The 20,819-nt window shown below is 39.1% G+C and overlaps 2 protein-coding genes across 2 annotated transcripts in view; one reads left to right on the top strand and one right to left on the bottom strand.

Moving 5' to 3' along the window:
* Positions 1-20,819, top strand: part of itgb3bp (integrin subunit beta 3 binding protein) — a 51,306-nt gene that overhangs the window by 29,605 nt on the left and 882 nt on the right. The gene's annotated exons all lie outside the window — the stretch shown is intronic.
* foxd3 (forkhead box D3) lies at positions 7,839-9,953 on the bottom strand. The gene has a single exon (XM_067596422.1). It carries the CDS (start codon positions 9,515-9,517, stop codon positions 8,321-8,323), a length of 1,197 nt encoding a protein of 398 aa, XP_067452523.1. The 5' UTR covers positions 9,518-9,953; the 3' UTR covers positions 7,839-8,320.

Below are 20,819 nucleotides of genomic sequence, written 5' to 3'. Positions count from 1 at the left end.
TGCCAGATAGACTTAGAAGTGTTTTTGGGGTTACCCTAAAGGCCTGGTTACATCACTGCATTCTTTGTTTAATTTAGTTTTTTAAAAACAAAGTTTCCCAGGTACGTGAATGCATCATCACTTGAGATGAGATTTATGACAAATTATTAGATATTATGCATTATTTAGTGTCTATTTGTCTTGTAATATCACAGTGCTGTATTTTTGATGGTGAATTTAGAGGTTAGTGGTTGCAGAAGTGTCCTATTCTGCAACAAATGAGTAAATAAGTATGCCTGAACTCATTATAATATAATAATAAAATAGGCTAATAAACACAGACTGAGAATAAAACTGATAAATGAATCAAAGTCAAGTGTAATTGCCCTTTTTACCTCATCTTTGCTAGTAAATATGTTGTTTTTTTTCCTGAATAATATCAGGATCATAAAGCCGGCCCATGTCTGTCAGACAATTTAAATATAGGCCTAACAATAACAATAACTGAAAACTATTTATACAGTATAAAGTCTATATTTATAATAACATATATTTGAGGCATCTCTGAAATACAATATAAGGAACTGTTGTTGTTATAAATGTAAATATACTGATGAGATGTATCTAAAATCCTGAAGATGGTATCTAACATCAAAAATAGCAAAACTTATTTTTAATGTCAGCAGAACGCAAACTTTTGTAGACTCCAGTTTATTTTTCTGTAAATTAGGGGCAAATAACTAGAGCTATGGTCTATGGTGTGTCTGGCACATATAGAAAGTTTTTTGTAGCCTCCTAAATTCCACCATTTTTTGGAATTTTCACCTATTTGGCATACCCAAATGGAAAAACTTATAACAGAACTGTGATACCAAAATGCATGTATTAGGCTTCATTTGAAAGGTAACATCTTCTAGTTTTTGGAAATGTGCTTGTTTAGCATGTGGCTAAAACACAGCCAAAACTACATTAGTTCAAATATGCCTCAAGAAAGTGTTTTTGGTCCTTGTCTATAATGAGTCATATTTGAATAACAATAACTAGGACACACAGGTGTGCTCTTGTCAAGCACACTTGTGTAAAATTCCAGACCTCTAGGCCTAACCTCAGGGGAGTTAGGGAGTTTTTAGTTTGTGGTGTTGCCGGTGTCACCACAAACCTCTCCAAAACATTTCCAAGTGGCCAAATTGTGCCAACTGCCTTTTCTTGTTACTGTGTGATGCTAAGCCGCTTACAACTAGTTTAAGCGGGTCGCTGGTGACCTGGTGGATGTTAAGAGGTTAATAAATGAATGAATGAATGAATGACAGATGTACTTTAGCTGCAAACAGAACGCTATGGTCATTAAAGATGAGGAGTGTCTTAAATTAAACATACTCTGAGTTCAGAAAAGTACATTTTTGCTGCCATTTAATAAATACTCACTTCAAAAACTTGAGAAACACACCAGGAGCATTTTATTCTCTGTATTAACTACATCAGAGGCAATTAAATTCAAACTTAGGCCAGTTTTTTCATTGTAGTTTCAATTAGGAGGCCACTGTTTCATAGGTGTTGTGAAAACACAGGCCTGTATTTTTCCAGTATTTTGTTTTTTTTATTTCTATTAATTAATTTAAGAATATAATTGGCAGATAAAACTGTTTCCTCTAGGGCTGTATCCAACAGCAAATGTCATTTTTTTCCCCCATTCATAAGTGAATGGAACAACAGAAACAGAGCAACTTATATTCATACAAATTTGACAAAAATTACTCATGAAAATGTTTCCTCTGTGTTAAACTACCAGACTACAGATGTAATAGTTGATTTGCCATCTACTGACAGTTGATTAATGTGAGAAATAGCAAAAGTTTTGATGTAAACTATGGAAGTGGAAAGTTCCGCTTTCTTCAGGGGCCAAATGTTATTGCTGGACGGCCAGATTTGGCCTACGGGCTGCTATTTGCCCACCACTGAATTACATGTATGTCAACTATTTATTAGCTTTGTGGCAACATACCATAACATAACAGCCTCCAACACATGTAATCAGCAGTGGGCGGCCGGCCGGCAGTCTCATGTGTAACTAGTTTGTTGTAACCTTCTGTATACAGACGTGTGGTTGTAACAGCCTCCCCTCGCCCTCCCCTCACAATGTAAATCTCAGCCCAGGGGCTTATTCTCCTCTGTGACCTTTTCTTCTGTTGACACCAACGTCTTTGTTCCCAAGGTGTTTGGGATTTGTTGGCTAAGACATGTTCCTTGTGGTTCCCGCATCAATTATGCATAAATAATAATAACCTCGGACAACTGCTGATTTGCAATGACACTTTCATTACAACAGGAGCAGCCAATAACTCACTGGTACCCATTAGTTATTAATGCCTGGCCACGCCAGCTTTACTTTGTCATTTATTGCTTCATCTCTATGCCTTTTTAAATATTCAGTAACTGCTGTACCTACATTTACTGTCTGTGATCTCCCCGCAGGAGAAGGCAATAGCTTGTGGTGGAAGATGACCTAGTTATTATGGAGGCCTGGGCCTTGCTCGCCAATGCCGGCGTAGTCTATCATGTCATGTTCACAACAGAGCGTCAAAGTTGATCTTTTCTGCTATTTTGCCACATGTTTCACACTTAACATGACCTATAATGACCTATAATCAAAAGTTTACTCTTCTGTCAAAAAATCGTGTGTGAATATATTATCCTGTGATGACTTAAAAATATATTCTGCAGATTATTTACTTGAATTAATGAATTCTGGAGACATAGAAGTCCCACTAGTGGATATGCTTTTAATTGCATCATCAGTGAATTGTTTGGATACCGTGCAGCACTTGTAATATGTACATCCAGGTTTTTACAGGATCTGAGGACTAATTAGGCAAACAGAGTTCACAATCACTTCTGTCTGAACCTTTGAAAACCAAAATTATACCCTCTACTCCAGGAGAGTTCACTGTTGGACAATGAAGATTGTGACTCTGATGCAGTCTGTTTCAGTGACACTCAACATGCTTTTTTTCTGATGCAGAAGGTCAAAGGTGACACATTAACACCTGTCTTTGAAAAGTCTATCATCAAATATCCAGACATGATAATGGGAAGTTTCGACAGTGTGAAGGTGCAATGTGAAGACATGTATTCCTTCATAGACAAACACAACACTGATATTAAACACAGGTACACACTTCCTAATGAAATAGAAACAGCCTCATGAGGCTTATTAGATATGTAAGTAGCAGATAAAGAAAGTTGTTTCATCATAATTTATTGCATGAAGAAAAAAACTTGAAAGAGATGTGTTTCAAACCACATTTTTGTCTATTTTCACACCTTGTTCCCCCAAAAAACATATTTACAGGGATTATTTGATACCATCTATATAGTTTGTTCATATGATTCACTATGTATTGGCTGATAATTATAAAAAGCCACACATGGATGAAAGCAGTACTGTTCACTTGACTGTTCAGGCAGCTTATCACACACAGTGGCCCTCAATGCTCGAGCACATAAATCACTGATGCTTTGATATTGTTTTAGGTTGGACACATAATCCAGATCACATTGTCTGTGTGAGATAATTTAATTTAAGAGTAAATTAATCACATTGAGAGATTTGGCTGTATATAACCGCAGCAGTTGCAATCTGCACTGTACAAACAGCTGACTCTAACCTGTTTCTCACTTTGCTCAGGTGTACTGAACATGTATTAAGTGATGCTGCCACAGCCTCATTCTATCACAATGAATGAGTGAATCTGAGGAGGAAGATGGAAATTACTTTACCCCTGTAAAAATTTAAAACAAAACAAAAAACAAACAGTTATTTTCAGGCAATTTTACCTTTTTTTTTTTTATTGTAAGATGACAGGAAATGAGGGCAGAGAGGAGGGATGAAACGCAACAAAGGTCTCCAGCTAGATTCAAACTGGATTGCTGTTACATGGTCAGCATCTTAAACCGCTCAGCCAACAGGACACCTCCTCATCATTCAATTCATTTGTTCTTCCATTTCTGATGTAAAGCATTGCAAACAGAGCTGGCGCCTTTGTGCTATGAGTATTTGTATCTTCATCTTTTATTCCTATCAGACATTTAAAATCTCAACATTGAAACTCAGATATTAAAGCTCCATCACAGAATTTTAAAGAACAATGTTGTATGATTTCCTTTGATCATCTCAGCAAATTAAGGTAATCAATTAACTGTGATTTTTTTCCTCCATTTTGAGGTTTGACACCCTAAAAACACCCTAAATCACCTGGTAGTGGAACATGAGAAAACTCAATATGTTTTTTTGACAAGAACCTGAGCTGTTAACCTGAAATGTTGAGTCTGAATGTATGAAGACATCATGCATGTAAGGCGGCAACCAGATTTATACTTTGGTAATGTGTTAGCAACAGATGGGTGGAAGACAGATGAACTGTAACCATAGTATCACTGAAGAACCCCTTTACATATTGTATTAGCAGCATTCAATGGGTATCTATGATACACAGTATGTATGACAATAACGTTAACAAAATACCCCAAATGACACCCACATCATCAACAAAAACTTCACTTTTTTGTTTGATCTTGTCAAAATGTTCATCATTCAGCTCAATTTCAAGGTCGAACTTAACTTTGATTAAATATCATGTAGATTTAAAATAAGCTAGTTTACACCCAGTTCACTTTTTTTTGCAAATGAAGTCAGTATAAATTACAGTCACTGGTTTCTCTGGGCAGGTTTAAAGCTTTGCTGCAGGAACTCTGTGCATCATCATGTATCTGCCAGTGTCAGTTGGGATGTTAGGAGGTTTTTTTATGGCTCAAATTGCTGCTGCTTCTCAGTCCAATTCTAGCATTAAGGCTGTGTTTTTAATTTCTGTTTTATTATAATATTCTTCATGGTTGTATTATTTCATGTTGATTAAAGAGGGGTCTGTCTGTATTATTTGTTTTATGTTGTTTGTCTGAAACTTTATGTTGCTGCCTGTCTTGGCCACGACACACTTGGAAAAGAGATTTTTAATCTCAATGAGGATAAAATAAAGATAAACTAAAAAAATAAATTTAAAAAAATCAACACTCACAGAGGTAAAGTAGACATTTTTGTTTATTTATTTGTTTGTTTATTTTTTATTTTTTGTTTTACAATTTTACATACTGTTGCTTGAGACTAATATAGACAGGCTGGCGGAGCTGTGGGAACCACCATCCAGGCTTTTCGCCACCTGTGCACAAGCACGCGCAGCTGCGAAGCTCATTATGGAATGGGTGCGTTACGTGCGCGCGCAAGTGTTTGCTCTTCAAATGAGTGTATTCCTCCAATCAGCAAATTGTATCGTTGGCGACGTAATAACACGAAAAGAAATTGTGTTCGTTTTCGATTCACCAGCATTTTTTTTATATTGTTGCCAACATGAATTTAAATGAATTGAGTCCTTTTTGTAAAATATCAGACTCAAATTATAACACAATGAAGGATATTTTAAATGTATTTCCCGGCATACACCTGGCTTTTATTGCCAATTTCAGTTGAAGAATGCAATGCTTTTGTCCAGTTAAGATCAGGTGGAATCTGCTGTATTCAAATGTATTTTTTCTCCATCAGCTGTTACTGAAGCTTCAAAAAGAACCTGACGAGCATCAACAATTTTAGTGTCCCTATAAATAAATCAAAATCACGCTCAAACATCTGACCTAAGTCTGTGAAGCAACGGAGTGTTGTGATATCGAGGTGTAAAAGATTTACAATAGTTCTTTCACTGATGATGAGGAAAAAACAGCAATGAAAATAAATGACTAGATCGGATATTCACTTATTTCTTCTCCTTCTGCATATGTAGTCAGATTGCACAATAGGCTCAGATTCTAAAGATGAATAAAACACCTTAAAAGGCCAGAAAATAAAACGGATTATCTTGGTGTAAGAAGGTTCATCCTCCACCTCATTTAAGGGTTGTGATGTCTTCCTAAATATTTGTTATTTCTCATATTCCTAATGGAGAGTCAGAGGTGTGAGTTAACGCCCCCTAGCGGTCTGAATCTCGTCCCTTCCGAGGTGTTGTCAGCCCGCAGCATCACCGGTGCAACATCACACACACACACGGAGACTCTGCAGCTGGCTGCGGGCTCTCTTATCCGCTCAGACCTGCATGTGAGCTCCACAGTTTGGCTTTAAGGACCTGTTTGTTGTGGTCTGAACTTGGATCTGTAACCACACAGGCCTCAAACATGCTGTGATAAAAAAAAAAAAAATGAATAAGAGATGGAAATAACTGATAACCCTGTTCAGCAAGTGCAAGACTTTTGTTGTTTCCTATGATTTCATGTTTTTTTTTCTTATGTCATATACCCCCGAAGAGACATATTAAAAAAAAGCTGCAGTTAATAATAATTTTGCTTTTCCAAATACACCTTTAGTCAAAATGACATTGCGTAGGTGTAGCCTGAAACTGACCTCTTGTAGCCTCTTTCACAACCGATTTAAAATGTCCTTTAGCATAAGATGTGATTTTTTAAATAGCTCCTTAATTTACAAATTAAGAGTCGAAATATGAGAGAAAAATATGATGATAGGAATGATTATCGAGAGCCAATTACACAGCCTACAGTTTCTATGTAACAATTTATTTTTTATGATCATGTTTTGATTAGATGAATAGTCAAAAACAGAGAGGATAATGAAGTGCATTGACGAGCTGGTTGGTTTGGAAATAAAATTAATTCAATAATAATAATAATAATAATAATAATAATTGTAGTTTGGTAGAAATGCCACAGTGACATTGGAAAAGCCTTTTGCATCATCAGCACCTTCTTCAGTGTCTGAGAGTGAAGTGAAGCAGAGAGAGAGGCTCCTTTCTCTTTCCCATGGGGATCACGTAAATATAGCGCCTATAACCCCCCTCACACACACACACACACACACACACACACACACACACACACACACACACACACACACACACACACACACACACAAGCCCGATCACCATTTGCTGTTTGTGTAAAAGTGATTAGCCAGACACAACTGCGAAACTGTTACGTTTATAGTAGGCGAGCCGCAGAATATCGTGTAAAACGAGCCGAGCAGTGATGTAACGGTGGGTTAAAAGGTGTCTAAACTGTGACCTCCAGTCAGAGATCATTATCAGGAAAACAACCATAAATATACTTTAAAAAACAATTAGACTGTTTTATTATTTCCCTCCTATAAGCTAGGCTCACTCATATATTTTTTCACCGGCGTGTTTTTGAAAGCTAAAATATGATATTAATTAGATTTATATCAGTCTGGAAAAGTGTGTAAATATTGCGCAAATAATCAATTTGTGTGTATCTGCAATATATTTCAGGATTTACATAATAATCTTCTTACCTATAGAGCTTTACATTTCAAATCCATATAACTTTTTTGTAGAAATTCATTATTATCTTTTATAATTTTGGCAACAATTCTCATTAAATTAAAAAAAAGGCAATTCCCAAAAATCTCAGATGACTGTTGAGCTTTTGCCGTAAAAATATAATTCAATTTTCTGTGTGTTGCTCGTCAAATGTAATTATTATAATAGACTTTTAAATAAAAATGAAATATTAAGAGACACATTTAAAAATATTGACTTTTAACATCGTGTAAATGTGATGATATTAATTGTTGAGTCTAAAAAAAATGACTTACATGATAAGACGACTTTCCTTTGATGTGATAAAAATTTCTAAAAGCCAATTTTATAATATCTGCACGTCAAAATGACATTTTCTTTTTATGCCTCCACTGCGTGACATATTATTTATATAACAAGAATATTTTCATTGTTCTCATTAAATCTGTTGTCGAACCATTTTTGAATATTAATGATGAGAATTTTGAATTTTAATTCTTTCTTAGATTTATTTACAAATAAATTCAGTTTACAACACAATATAGCTACATAGAATTACATATATTTGAATTTTTTTATTATAAACAGACTATTTTTTTTTCAGAGCTTTTTGTGTCTTGTATGAAAAGGAAGCCAAAAAAATTGTGTCCACTTGTGTCTTGAGCTTCCAATACAAAAAGAAAATGTAAAATAATTATCACAGATCTCAATCAGGAACAAAACAAAACAAAACAACAAAAAAAGACAGGTAAAAGTCAAACAGGTAAAATCATTCTTCTTTTTTTTTTTTTTTTTTTACAAATATTTACAAATATTACCTGTACAGAAATATCTCCTTTTTCTTTTTTTTCTCTGTGTTTCAACAGTCTTTACATGAGTCCAGTGCTGCCTATTGATTTGTGCTGTTCACACTTCCTCCAGTGATAATGTCTCTATATAAAAATAAGTTTGTTTTTTTTGCTTTGTTTAAGTCACTGTGAAGGCCATTTGGACACTGCCGCCGCCGCTGCTGAGGGTAAAACGTGTCCAGAAATAATATTTGAAGGTACACTGAGGATGGGAGCGATAGCGGCTGAGGTCCGGGTCAGAGAGAGGGACTGAGCGCTCAGAAGGGCCGACTGAACGGTCACCGGAGGCCGCAGGAAAGCCTGAGCGGCGCCCGGTGAGGACGAGGAGGCGCTGGAGACCCCGATGATGTTCTCTATACTGAACGACGGTCTGTTGGACGGCTCTGATTTGATCATGGACGCCGTGCTCAGACTGTTGAGCTGCAGTTGAAGGCTCGGGCTGAGCTGGGAGTTGAACGCTTTTCTGCTAAGCTCCGCGGAGGGCAGGAGAGGGACGCCCGGGGGCAGCATGGGACCTACAGGGGGGATGTACGGGTACTGCAAAGCCGCCGGATGGGAATATGCAGCCGGGTGGATCCCGTAGTGCCGCCCATAGGGCCCCCCAAGGCTGTACGCCCCGAAACTTTGCATCATGAGAGCAGTCTGGTCCCTGAGCATGTCCGGCTGAACCCGCTTGAACCTTTTCCTCCTCCTGAGGAAGCTGCCGTTGTCGAACATGTCCTCGGAAGCCGGGTCCAGGGTCCAGTAGTTGCCCTTGCCGGGGTTGCCAGGTTCCCGGGGGATTTTCACAAAGCAATCGTTGAGAGACAAGTTGTGGCGGATGGAGTTTTGCCACGCCGGGAACTTCTCCCTATAATACGGGAAGCGGTTGCTGATGAACTCACAGATCCCGCTGAGGGTGAGCTTTTTCTGCGGGCTCTGGAGGATGGCCATGGTGATGAGGGCGATGTAGGAGTACGGCGGTTTTACCAGGCTACTTTTGGGCTTCTGAATCCCACCTCCCGCCGCTGCGCTCCCTTCGTGACCCTCTCCCTTTCCGGTGCCAGTCTCTCCCTCCCCGGAGCTCTCGCAGCACGGGCTCCCTCCGCCGGACCTCATCTCCTCTTTCTCCACCTCGATCTCGTCTTCCACCTCCTCGTCGCCTGCTTCTCCTCGGAGGTCGTGCAGGATGCCTCCCCCCGGGCTGTCGCAGTCGCTGTCCACCCTCTCCATGCACTCATCGTCTCCCTCGCCCACCACGTCGATATCCACGTCCTCTGCTGTGAGCACAGTTTGGCCGGACATGTCGCTGGCTCTTTCGCTGCCCCCAGACAGGGTCATCTCACGGCTTACTTACACTTTTTTTTTGTCTAAAAAAGTCTACCGGAGCCAAAAACAACAGAGCAGCCGGGTGAGATGGGTAGGTGAGACTGGCGCGGTCAGTGCGCACACACGGCGTCTCTGCTGACTTCTGGTCGCCCCCTGTCAAGAGATCGGATGTCTCCCACAATCTAAATGCGGTGTAACCGACAGCAAGTCAGTGAAGCCAAAGAGAAACTTCAACTTCTACAAATATTTCTCCACTCGGTAAGTGAGCAGGCCTGTGTAAAGCGACGCGTCTTGCCTGGAAGTTGTTTGGAGGTGGTGCGACTTTTTGCGCTTCGGCGTCCTTTCTCGGCGCGTATATTTCCTATAGGAGCGATATTTGGAGACGCAAGTCGAGATGACACATGCTTTAAAAGGCCGGCGCTTTTAAAAGGACTGTCTGATAGATTACTTTTCCCAGTATAAGATATACTATCAGTGCAGGACACGTGGTTCGGTGACGACAGACGCCCCCATCTCGTCCCTCCCTCCACCCTCCTCTCCTCTCCTCTCCTCTCTGTTAAACCATGCAAACTGGAGTTGTTTCATGGATTTGTCAACAATGGGACATCAGCAATGCTGCTTTCCGCTGATTTCTGTGTTCGTCCGTCATAGACCATTTAACGGTGGCAGAAGGAGGAGGAGGAGGGGGAGAGAAAATTGGCCTGCATGATTGAAAGATCTGATGCGCATTAACATGGCTGCGTAAAAACAATCCAAAGCTTTAACTTTGCTCGTACAAACTGTGTTGAAAGCTGCAGAATGAAAACGACGACAGCTAAGTTTACTGAACACTCCTTTAAGTTTATTAAGTGTTTTTTTTTTTATTCTTGTTTCACAATTTAATTTAACTAAGTGTCCGTGCATGCTATTTTTTTTAAATACTTTGTGGAAGATAATTAAGGATTTTAAAAAATGTAACGTTGTTTATTAGGTGCTGAAATGCATGACTTGATATTTCCAGCTTTATAGCCCGCCATGTAAATCAAAGCTGCGAATGCAAAGCATGAATTCAAGTCTATTTATTCCCGCAGGATTAGCCGAAGGTGGGAAGAATATTGAGCAGCAGCAACACCACCACCACCACCACCACCAACGACAATGAATGGAGAGAATAAAGAATTTCCTTAAAGAGTTTGGAAGAGGTGCTAACGACCCCGATCATTGCATGTTTTTACATTTGAAAAAAGTAGGAAATGCGGCAGCGGGTGAATGCAAAGAGAGCATTTATTCACAAGCATGAAGGTGAGCGCTGTTAGGCTGCTCTGAGGGAGAGGATGTCGGATCCAATACAGAAGGGGTGAGAACATTTAGGAAAGAGCAACTAACGTTCAAAGCGACTAATATTACTATCTTATATAGAAAAAAAATGCACAGTTAATTAACAAAATATGGAATTAAATATATTATGATGTGCCACAAGCGATTAAAACGTTCAGTTGATTTTTTTTTTTTTTAACCTTTAGCAGGTTAATGAAAATATCTATAATCAACACCTGTCTGTTATTTGCGACAAACGCTTTATTTGAATAAATGAAAACATATAAATTAAGATATTATGCAATTAAGGATTATTTCTCAGATACAAGCTGCTCTTGTCAATTTAAAAAAGGTGTGAGGTAGAATCATTTTAATTCATTACACCTGCATATAATCTGAATTGTAATTATTATTATTATTATTGTAAAAATGACAAATGTCACCCCATTAATGAAATATTTAACATTAATTACTTAATTCGCCTGATAAAAGTAGAGTTTATCCTTACAAAAAAAACAACACATTTTTATGAATTCATTTTGAAGCCGCTGTTGTTTTGTGTCTTATAGTTTGGGGGAGTAAATGTGATCCTTTAATTGCCCTCAGCAGTGCGAAGAGGCGCTGTTTTCTGCGCCACCTCTGACACCTCCGCTGTCGGGGATGAAAGTCGGATTAATCAAACGCTATCATTAATAATGCTCGCGCGGGTCAAAGGAGGGAAACGCGGTTTCCGATTAGACTTGCCTCGTGTTAATCTCTCGGTGACCTGTGTGATCTGCAGGTCCGTCAATACGCGCTACTTAGCAGATGAAGCCGGAGTCTGCATCAACTTTCATCCCGATGACTCTCATGCAGGCCGAGTGCGCACTTTAAGAAAAAAAACACGTTTCTCTTTCGTTCAGGCCATAAACCTGGACATTTGTTGACGGTTATTTGTTTGGGATATTTTATTCAGATCGAAAACTTATCTGAACAAAGACTTTATGGTTCTCAGTCAGTGATGCTGATTTGACGCGTTTCTTCATAGCAACAGTGGTCCATTGAAGTATTTTGGATATTTAGAGACGTTTTTGTGTGTGTGTAAATTGTTCTGCGCCCTCAACAGAAAGGTTAAGATGACCAAACCTCTTTTTTGGTGCCTTTTTTTAAAAAAAAATGTAGCAAATAATGTTTTATACTAATAAAACAAGAAAGCTTAATGGACACTTTTTCTTATTTTTAAGGGCTTTTAAGGAATCAAAGGGTCGCTGCTTTAACGAAACTGTCCCCTCTCTCTCTCTCCTGTTGTATGTCAGTGTGTGTGTGTGTGTGTGTGGAGACAGGTGCAGCCAGACTCCCTTCCTTAACCAAAAAAAAAAAAAAAAATCCCAGAGTTGCAGTGTTGTGTGAAAGGCGGCGTAACTGCTGATATAACCTGCCTGCAACAGCACCGAGAGGGGGTTTCAAACCCGTCCTTCCTGTGATCTTTTGAAGCCTCATAAATCCGCTTTTATACCTCCGCAGTTTGTTAATGAAATGTACGTTTTAAGCACACATGCACGGCTTAGCGCGACAAAACCTTTTAGTATAATAAGCCAACTCGCTCCGGCATGAAACCATTAGTTGGGAGGGGGGGGTGAGGGGGTTGGATGGGTGCGGGGGGGCGGGGTGGGGGGTGGTGGGGGGCAGCACAGGTGATGGAGAGGAAACAGTCTCCACATGTGATCGCTGCAAACTACCAGCAAGGTCACCGAACAAATAATTGTGATCATAATAACGTGATGCTCTGTTGATTCCTGAGGGGGGGGGGGGTCTTATTTATTTATTTATTTTTTATCTGCTGTGTACCCCTCTGTCTCTCTCACACACACACGGGGTCAGAGGTCAGGGTCACCTGTATAGACTGGTGGGGTGTCTGTGCACGCGCAAGGACACTTCAGCATTGGCGGATGCTTGAGATTTGAACCATTTCTACTGTTAAAGGATGCTCTCTCTCTCTCTCTCCCTCTCTCTCTAAATTAATGAATGAGTGTGAGAGATACAGAATACTGTTCATTCAAACACAAACAAGTGGGGAAATTTTTCACACGCGTGTTTCAGGTGTAAATTAAATTGTTTGGAGACTTTGATGGATCGGTTTTCCTTAATTTTTCTGCTTCACAATTTCAAAATAATGGAAATTCTTTCAAAGGAAATCTTTAAAACTGGGGAGAGAGTGCGCATTTTCACGTGTTTTCGAAGGTCACAAGACCAAATATGAAAAGATTTGAAAGCATTTTAAGACTTTTTTAAAAAATGCAGTTTGTATCTTTACACGATCTAAAGATCAAAGGCTTTCAGTGGGAAAGTCAGATTTACGCGAAATGTGTTTGCTACGATTAATATTGGCGTACAAAACCTTAATAATTACCATAAACAGGTGCATTAGCAGCTTTCACTGTTTGGAAACATAAATGATTACACTGTCTTTTAATGTCTGATGGACTGAAGCCCTTTACAAAGGTGGTTGGTGATGTTTTTTGGCGTTTAATCAAAAGGGACTGTTCTTTTTACGCATTTGATTTCTTAGTTAAAAGACGCGTTTTTAAAGAAGACTATTGGGTTTCAGTATTAATTTGGTACATCTCATGTGTTTTTTTGGTATCATTGCAGACACAACCCATGTTTAAATCTCTGCCACTCATAAATTCATAATTAAAATCTCCATTAACTTGAAAATATTCGCGTTTGCTCTCCGTTCACACTGATAAAACACGAGTTTAAGCTCAAAATGCAAAGACATTACGTCATGGGAAATCTAAATCCACAATAAACTGCACCTTGCTTGACTCGCATGCTTCCAACGAAACCAGCTGTTTGTAAAAACAGATTTTTTTAAAGGCAACTCGTGTAATTAATTAGGTGAGTTGGGGGCAGCAGCCAGTAAAACGATATGATAAATTAATGGCATTGTTAGCGCGCCTGTAATTACGACCATTATGTTAATTATTTTACATCAGTGGCCAAATCTTCAGCTTGTCAGATTTAATAAAAACAAGATATTCTCCAATACAGCTGCGCGTCACACATAAGAGTTTAGAAAAATCATCTAAATATTATACTTTTTCCTCTAACTGGATTTTTCATGGTCGACGCTGTGAAGCCCTGGAAGGCAGGCATGTGAGCTCTCAGCTGTTTTTTTCCCCTCCCTCTTCCTCTTCTTTTTTGGAAACCCCCATTTTCAGCCCTTCTCCAAGAATCCACTCTATCAACCTGCGAGTTTCTGTCAAACAATATGATGGAGCTCATTTTTAACCCTCCCTCCTGCAAGATGAGCCGGGGCCAGATCTCTCCGTCACAACAAAGCACAAAGGGCCTAAAATAGAAGACACTGATGCAGGCGTGCGTGTGTGTGTGTGTGTGTGTGTGTGTGTGTGTGTGTGTGTGTGTGTGTGTGTGTGTGTGTGTGTGTGTTGGACGTCGCATCTGTTTGACGCACCTGTATAAAGACAGCAGGTGATGCAAGAAGACTCATCTCACTTTAGCTTCTAAATACTGTCATGGTTCAACATATGAACAACTATGATACTGAGCTTTATAATAAGAGCATGTTTAAAATGAAAAATACATATAGTATTTCTTTCTTTTTTTTTTTTTTTTTAAATGTATGACAACCACCAGTTCTGATTATTTAGCCTAGGCCTATTGTTTCCTCAAATTGGTGTTGGCAGGTTGGGCTTGAAAAAAATATAAAAAATGCATTAAAAAAACCACAAAGCGTTCGGGTTTGTAGACTCAGTGGACATCAAGGTTTACATTCATTTTTAACAGGCTTGTCTGTGGCCTCTTTGCTTGCAGGATTTAGGGACATCACCATTTGGAAATTGTATTTTGGCAAATGTGCTTAATCTTTTTGGAAATTCATAAAGGCTACATACAAAGAGAGATTAATAGGATGCAGTTGTAGGTGTCTAATCTGGTGATTTTGGTTGGTGTAAGGTGAAACATATCGTAAATAATCAAATACAGAGAGTGAAAAAAATGAATAATTAACAATACAGTTTTGATTATTACTAGAAAAGGTCGTTTTTTGACGGTTGTTTCAGATGTATCTGATTACAAAGAATAGCCCATTAGTCACTTGACATACATGGTCTAATGTAAAATCATCCAGTAGTCCAATAATCTGAACGAAAATCTTGTTTTCATACTGACACTTCACATAATCCCACTATTGTCTTCTCTGATTATTAGGCTATTTTCCAGTTATATTAATTAATTGAGAACGAATTCATTTTCATCTGATTTGAGGTAAAATACAATATATATCTGAATTCGCTTTATAATGATAATCTCGTGCGTCTCATTCTGCAAACTTCTCCAAACACGCACCGGCGCGTCTCTGCGCGGCCCCTCCGCCCGTCCATCGCTCCTCTCCACCCGGCTGTCCGTCAGTGGCAAGACCCCGGGAGGCTGCATGAAACTCGCGGCAGCTGGTGGGAAAGTGACACCTCCAGCTAAATGCAGCCGGATTACCATGCCAATGTGTACTTGTTAAGTACGTGCAATGTCACCCAGTTTGTAGGCTTTTTGTCATTCAGATAAGGCTGAAAGTTGCACATCAGTGTATCGTCGGTGTTGTGTGAGCGCGCTGATTCAGGCTGTAAACGGTGCAAATTGGCCCTATACCAGGCATTTAGCACGGTGTCAAAACACAGGCAGCCCGGCTTTGCATGAAATCATAGTCTGCATAAAACGACAGTAAACAATGTGCTAATACTGCCGCGGGTGTCAAATGGTTGTGGTCACTGGAGTATAATAAATAGAGACCAAAGCGAGCCACATTATAACAAAAGTCGCCAGAAAACTTTGCAGAAAATGACATTCAAGGCCACAACAATGTTTAAATATGCTATTTATAAGAAAAAATAATTATATAATTAATTATAAATGCACAGTTATCAGTTATTTATGACTTGTCATCAGAAATCTAATTGATTATTTTAATGTTTTTGTGCTAAATTAGGACACAATGACACATATTTTACAGTTAACTGGCGCTCCATCCAACAGCAAAATTACAATTTGTGTACAAAAAGCACATAAATAAAGAAAAACCTCAACTCAACATGGTTCCTCAAAGAAGTGTCCAATTTGTAAGTTGTTACTCCCCCTCATGCACCAGTCTTAATGTTTGCATCTGCATTTCTTACGGGAACTCTCATTCAGTGCGACCCCTGAACTCAATATCCTCTTGCCTATTGATGCATACATATATGTAACATCAGAGTAAATTACCTCTTACATCCCGCCTGATCTGCCCATAATAATACTCCTTCACACGATCTGTCAAGTTCCTCACAGAGACACTTTACCTCTTCTCGAACCCAATTATAAGAATTGAAGAGGAAGATGAAGAAGACTTGGAGAGGAATGATGTTTTGATATTAGGATTGACTGAAATGTCTGTTTGTTTATAAAAAAGCTCTTGTATTATTTGTGTGGTGGGAAATTTAAAGGCCCATGAATAAACTATCAAGCTAATATCATTAACAGCCTATAATAGTCTATAATATTGTGTCTTTACCTTAAGCCAAATGTTTCAATTCATCTTAAAAAACACAAATATTTCTCCTTTTTACTTTATGTTGCACTTCCTTATTTGCTTCATAAAAAGTGTCCTTGCCTGTTATTCCAGCGGGGAAGTGCATATCCCACATCCTAATCAAAGTCGTTGTGCTGTCTCTTGAAATTAAGGACTGCACCTTTAAATTGTCAATTACTCTGAGGTTAAGTGGACTGAATAGACCCAATGATTCAAATCAGGTGTTACAATTTACTGCACATAGCCATCTGACTTCATTACATTTTGGCCTGAATCTCTTTGGCAGACAATGGAGCACAAAGTAAAAATACATATTGTATTTTTGGTCTCACTAAATGCACAATTATTTACTAAATTACACCTTTTTATATATTTTTAAGAAAGATTACAAATAAAATTCTGTTAGCCTATAATTTAGCTAATTTTGCTCCTATTTTGACCACAAGATGAAACATATCTGAATAATAAAGTTAAAATCCAGATAAAGTTGCCACACTGACACCCACACTGAGAGTCCAAAGTCAGGCACACAAGCATCAATATTTTACATTCCCTCAAGAATCCTCTTTAAAGATGCAATCAATGCCTCCTATTCATTATCCATATGTATGTCTTCTAGGTATGGCCTTTGTCATTAAGCAATAATTCTCCCTTCCACAGTCCCACATTACTCCGCTGCTCCATACTTTTACAAATGCCTCGGGGCTATAAATACTAATGAAATCTCTTTGCTTAATTTGATTTTGCTGGTACACTTGCAGTTATGGCTGAACTTTCCCACGAGAGAGGCTGATTGAACACTTTCAAGTCCTTATGGAAGCAGGAAAACATTCCAAAGAGCTGGGGAGATCATTTCCATAATTACCCCGATTGGCAGCCTAATGACCTTCTGTGACAATAAAAAGATCTCTTGTTAATTCCATTTCTGTCGCTGACATTCAAGAGATTCCTATCTTACATGTTTGAGGGTTCACAAGATAACAAGTGTACTTTTTTTCACCCCCCCCCCCCCCCTCCAGTTTTCAGCCAGCGAAAGAGCAGCCCCATTCAGTTATGCTCCCCCCAACACATTGCAGTATGGTGTGGCACTGAAAGAGATCTGCTTGTGCCTGCACGGCTCGTCCACCCTGCCCCAAAGTTGGATAATTTATGGGCCTGGGGGAGATTATAAAGATGGATCTTTGAGGCAATCAATTCTCATGTTGCGTTTTGAATGGTGGGATAGAAATGAAGTGCAGAATAATTAAAAAGATCACAAGTCCCCCCTCGCATGTAATAATGAGTGGCTCCAGAGGCAGTGGGCTCCGCCACAGTGCCGGAGGAAGCGCCTTTGATTTGACTGAGAGGACACCCGGCCCGGTCCAATACACCGCCGCACAATGGGGGAGTTTCACCATCTCCGCACACTGAGGCTGCACTGCAAATCACGCTTTGACAACTGTGTGGCAGATCATAAGCAGATACTGTTGTCAGAGGAAACAGAGGGGGGGTCTTGTTGCTTGGATGTCTCAGTCAGGATGACTCAGATCTGGCTTGAAAAGCGATGAGGGGGTGGTAGTTTGGAATATGTTACACAGTGACCACAATGCTCAGAGTGTTATGGGATGTTGTGCTAAAATAAAATCCATCCGTTCTTTGCATATGAATCGGTGTCAAAATGTACCATTAGCCCACTGCATGCACAACTGTGAGCTATTGTGCGCTGACGAATTCAAATAAGACCTTTTTATACCTCTGAATGTATTAGACTAATGTGACACGTGCAGCTTTCTATGCTTTTTTTTTTTTTGCAAGCTGCTTAGTTTTGTCATTCCTCTTCATTTTCTTTCTGCAAAGGAAGAGTTTGTTGGAAATGCACTTCTAGCACCTGCTACAAATGTACACAAATATATTATGTTCTTATAGTTAACATAAGGTGGTAAAAAGGGGGTAAAAATGCTACAGACCCTCAGTTATGATGACAAAATAAAGTAAAAGGACGCTGCGCTGAGCTGGCCGGGGCATCCTGCAAACAGATGGTGGCATGTGTGGCTGCTTTTATCTACTAGAAGGGGAAGTTTAATGATACCTGGCAGCGAGCTCACATTGAATATCTTTCTGCTGGTCACTTGGTCAACTCAACATTGGCATGCTGCACACACACACACACACACACACACACACACACACACATCTAGAGACAGTGTTGCAGGCAGGAGTTCATTTAGTGTGGATTTCCCTTTTAAAGATGTTAACATCTGGTTAGCGGTAACCTCAGATTGATTTCCTCCACACGGTGCATGTTCGAGATATGTTAGTCTGTGTGTGTGTGTGTGTGTGTGTGACCTGTTCTCTAACATCTCTAATTATCCTGATGTTGTTTTTGTAAATTAAGGCAGAAGATAAGTTTTCAGCCTTGATTGGCTGTGTTTTTGACCTGTACACGGATGAAGCTTTTTGGTGATAAAAATCAAATATCACTCAGCTAGGATATAAATTTAGTTATGGAAACAGATATTTGGCAGCATTGAGCATGTTCACAAACATACTTTAACTGGGTTATTATGATTGTCAGGCCTGGTGAATGAATGTATCTATAAATCTTTGTCTCATGAATACCTGTAATGTAATTGGCAGATTCAAATAAAGGTATTTCAAATATTTGTGTGTAGTAGTGTGCTTTGTTGTCAGTTGATGCATTTTTCAAAAGCTTTTTTAAGATATTAGGAATGTCTCTCTTTTACCTTTTTTTTTTTTTACTATTCTGTGCACACAACATCTATTGCATGTCTGTCCGTCTCAGAAAAGGGATCCTTCCTCTGTTGCTCTTTCCTGAAGTTTCATCCATTTTTCTCTGTTAAAGGGTTTTTTAGGGACATTTTCCTTATTCAAACTGAGGGTTGAAGGATAAAGGATGTTGTATTACTTGTGCAGACTGTAAAGCCCCTCAAGGGAAATTTGTGATTTGCAATATTGGGTTATGTAAATAAAATTAGCTCGACTTTTTACATCCAATAGGATAACCACCTATTCACCTCCAAAATAAACAACGCATTTAAGACTCTCTATTTTATATTATTTTTTCTGTTAAAACTGCAAAAGTATCCAAACCTTTCCTCTTGGCAGTAGAACAACAAAGCAGCTCTCATGTCAAATTGGGACATCTTCAGATGTATCCGCCTGTGTATGAGCCACTGTCCTGAAATCTGCAGCTGTCTTGCTAAGGGCACAGTTTCATGCCATCTATTGGTTATAACAGGTAGTGAGAACAATGATGAGCATATACACAGGATGTATGCTTCAGTATCAACTGATATCTAATTATAAAAATACCATACAGTGGAACATTTTTGTGATTAGTCGTGTTTTACTGTAACTACATGCAGTTTCTCCTTCAAAATGTAACAAAAAAGCTGTTGGAGCCATTTAATCAGCTGCACTGCACCACATCTATATGCAAATAATGAAAGTCAGCAAATAAACTGTAGGACAATCTTTTCATTTTTACTTCTGATTGTAAACAAAAACAATCTGGGTTTCACTTTTTTTTTTTTTTACCAGCCAGTGGCTTCGAGTTCACAGAAAGAACTCGTGGAGAGTCAAGCCAATTGTATAATTTAAACATGTTACAGAATCATCAAAGTGCTGCGGTTAATAGTTATTTGGCCGGTTTCTTCTTGGCCTGTAATGTCACAACTCAAGGACCAAAGGGGGAAGCTAAATGGCTAATGGGGCCATGTGACTGGACTTGAGAAAGAAGCTCAGAACAGCAAATTCAATTATCATGTTAGAATTCTGCATGAAAACAATCTATACTAGAAATTAGAGGTATTCCTGTCAGATGACTCGTGTTAGTGGGGCTAATGTCATTTGGAACAGCCGTAAGCCTTTGAATGTTATCAAATGTTTACAAAAGGGCTTAATATGCTAAAATGCAATCAGAGAATCTGCTGCTTATTCTGTCCTGGTGTTAGCACTGAGCAGTGTTCCTTGGGGTGGCTTGGTAATGCATTATGGCTCAAATTAAGGGGATGCACAATGGGAGGTGATTCTTTTTTTCTCTTCTGTGTTTTTTTTTTTTTTGGAGTATTAGACAGCAGACAGTAGAGGTGTGATCAGAAATGAGGGGAGAGGGAGATCAGGAATAAGATGAACAACTGCCTGAACTCAAAACAGGGATGTTGTAATTACAAAATCAGCTCCTTAAACTGTTAAGCCACAATTAGAGATGATTCTGTGATGACCATTCCTGCACAAACCTTCCACATCACTGTAACTGCATTTTGTGTTTGTCTTCCCATGGTTGCCGTTTGGCAAAGTGACTTTTGTTTTATCTGCTCAAAAGGAGTTTGATTTGTGTTTAAAATTGCCTCTCCGGCACAGATGTTCAATTCGTTTGAAGGTTATGGAACATCTTTTTATGTCACTTCGCGAAGGTAAAGCCCTGAGCAGCAGCTTCTTTGACTTCATTCTGCT

The sequence above is a fragment of the Thunnus thynnus genome, chromosome 8 (genome assembly GCF_963924715.1).
Source record: "Thunnus thynnus chromosome 8, fThuThy2.1, whole genome shotgun sequence".
NCBI classification, from domain to species: Eukaryota; Metazoa; Chordata; class Actinopteri; order Scombriformes; family Scombridae; genus Thunnus; species Thunnus thynnus.
The sequence above is the reverse complement of the archived record's forward strand: the minus strand, read 5'-3'. Positions and strand labels throughout refer to the sequence as shown.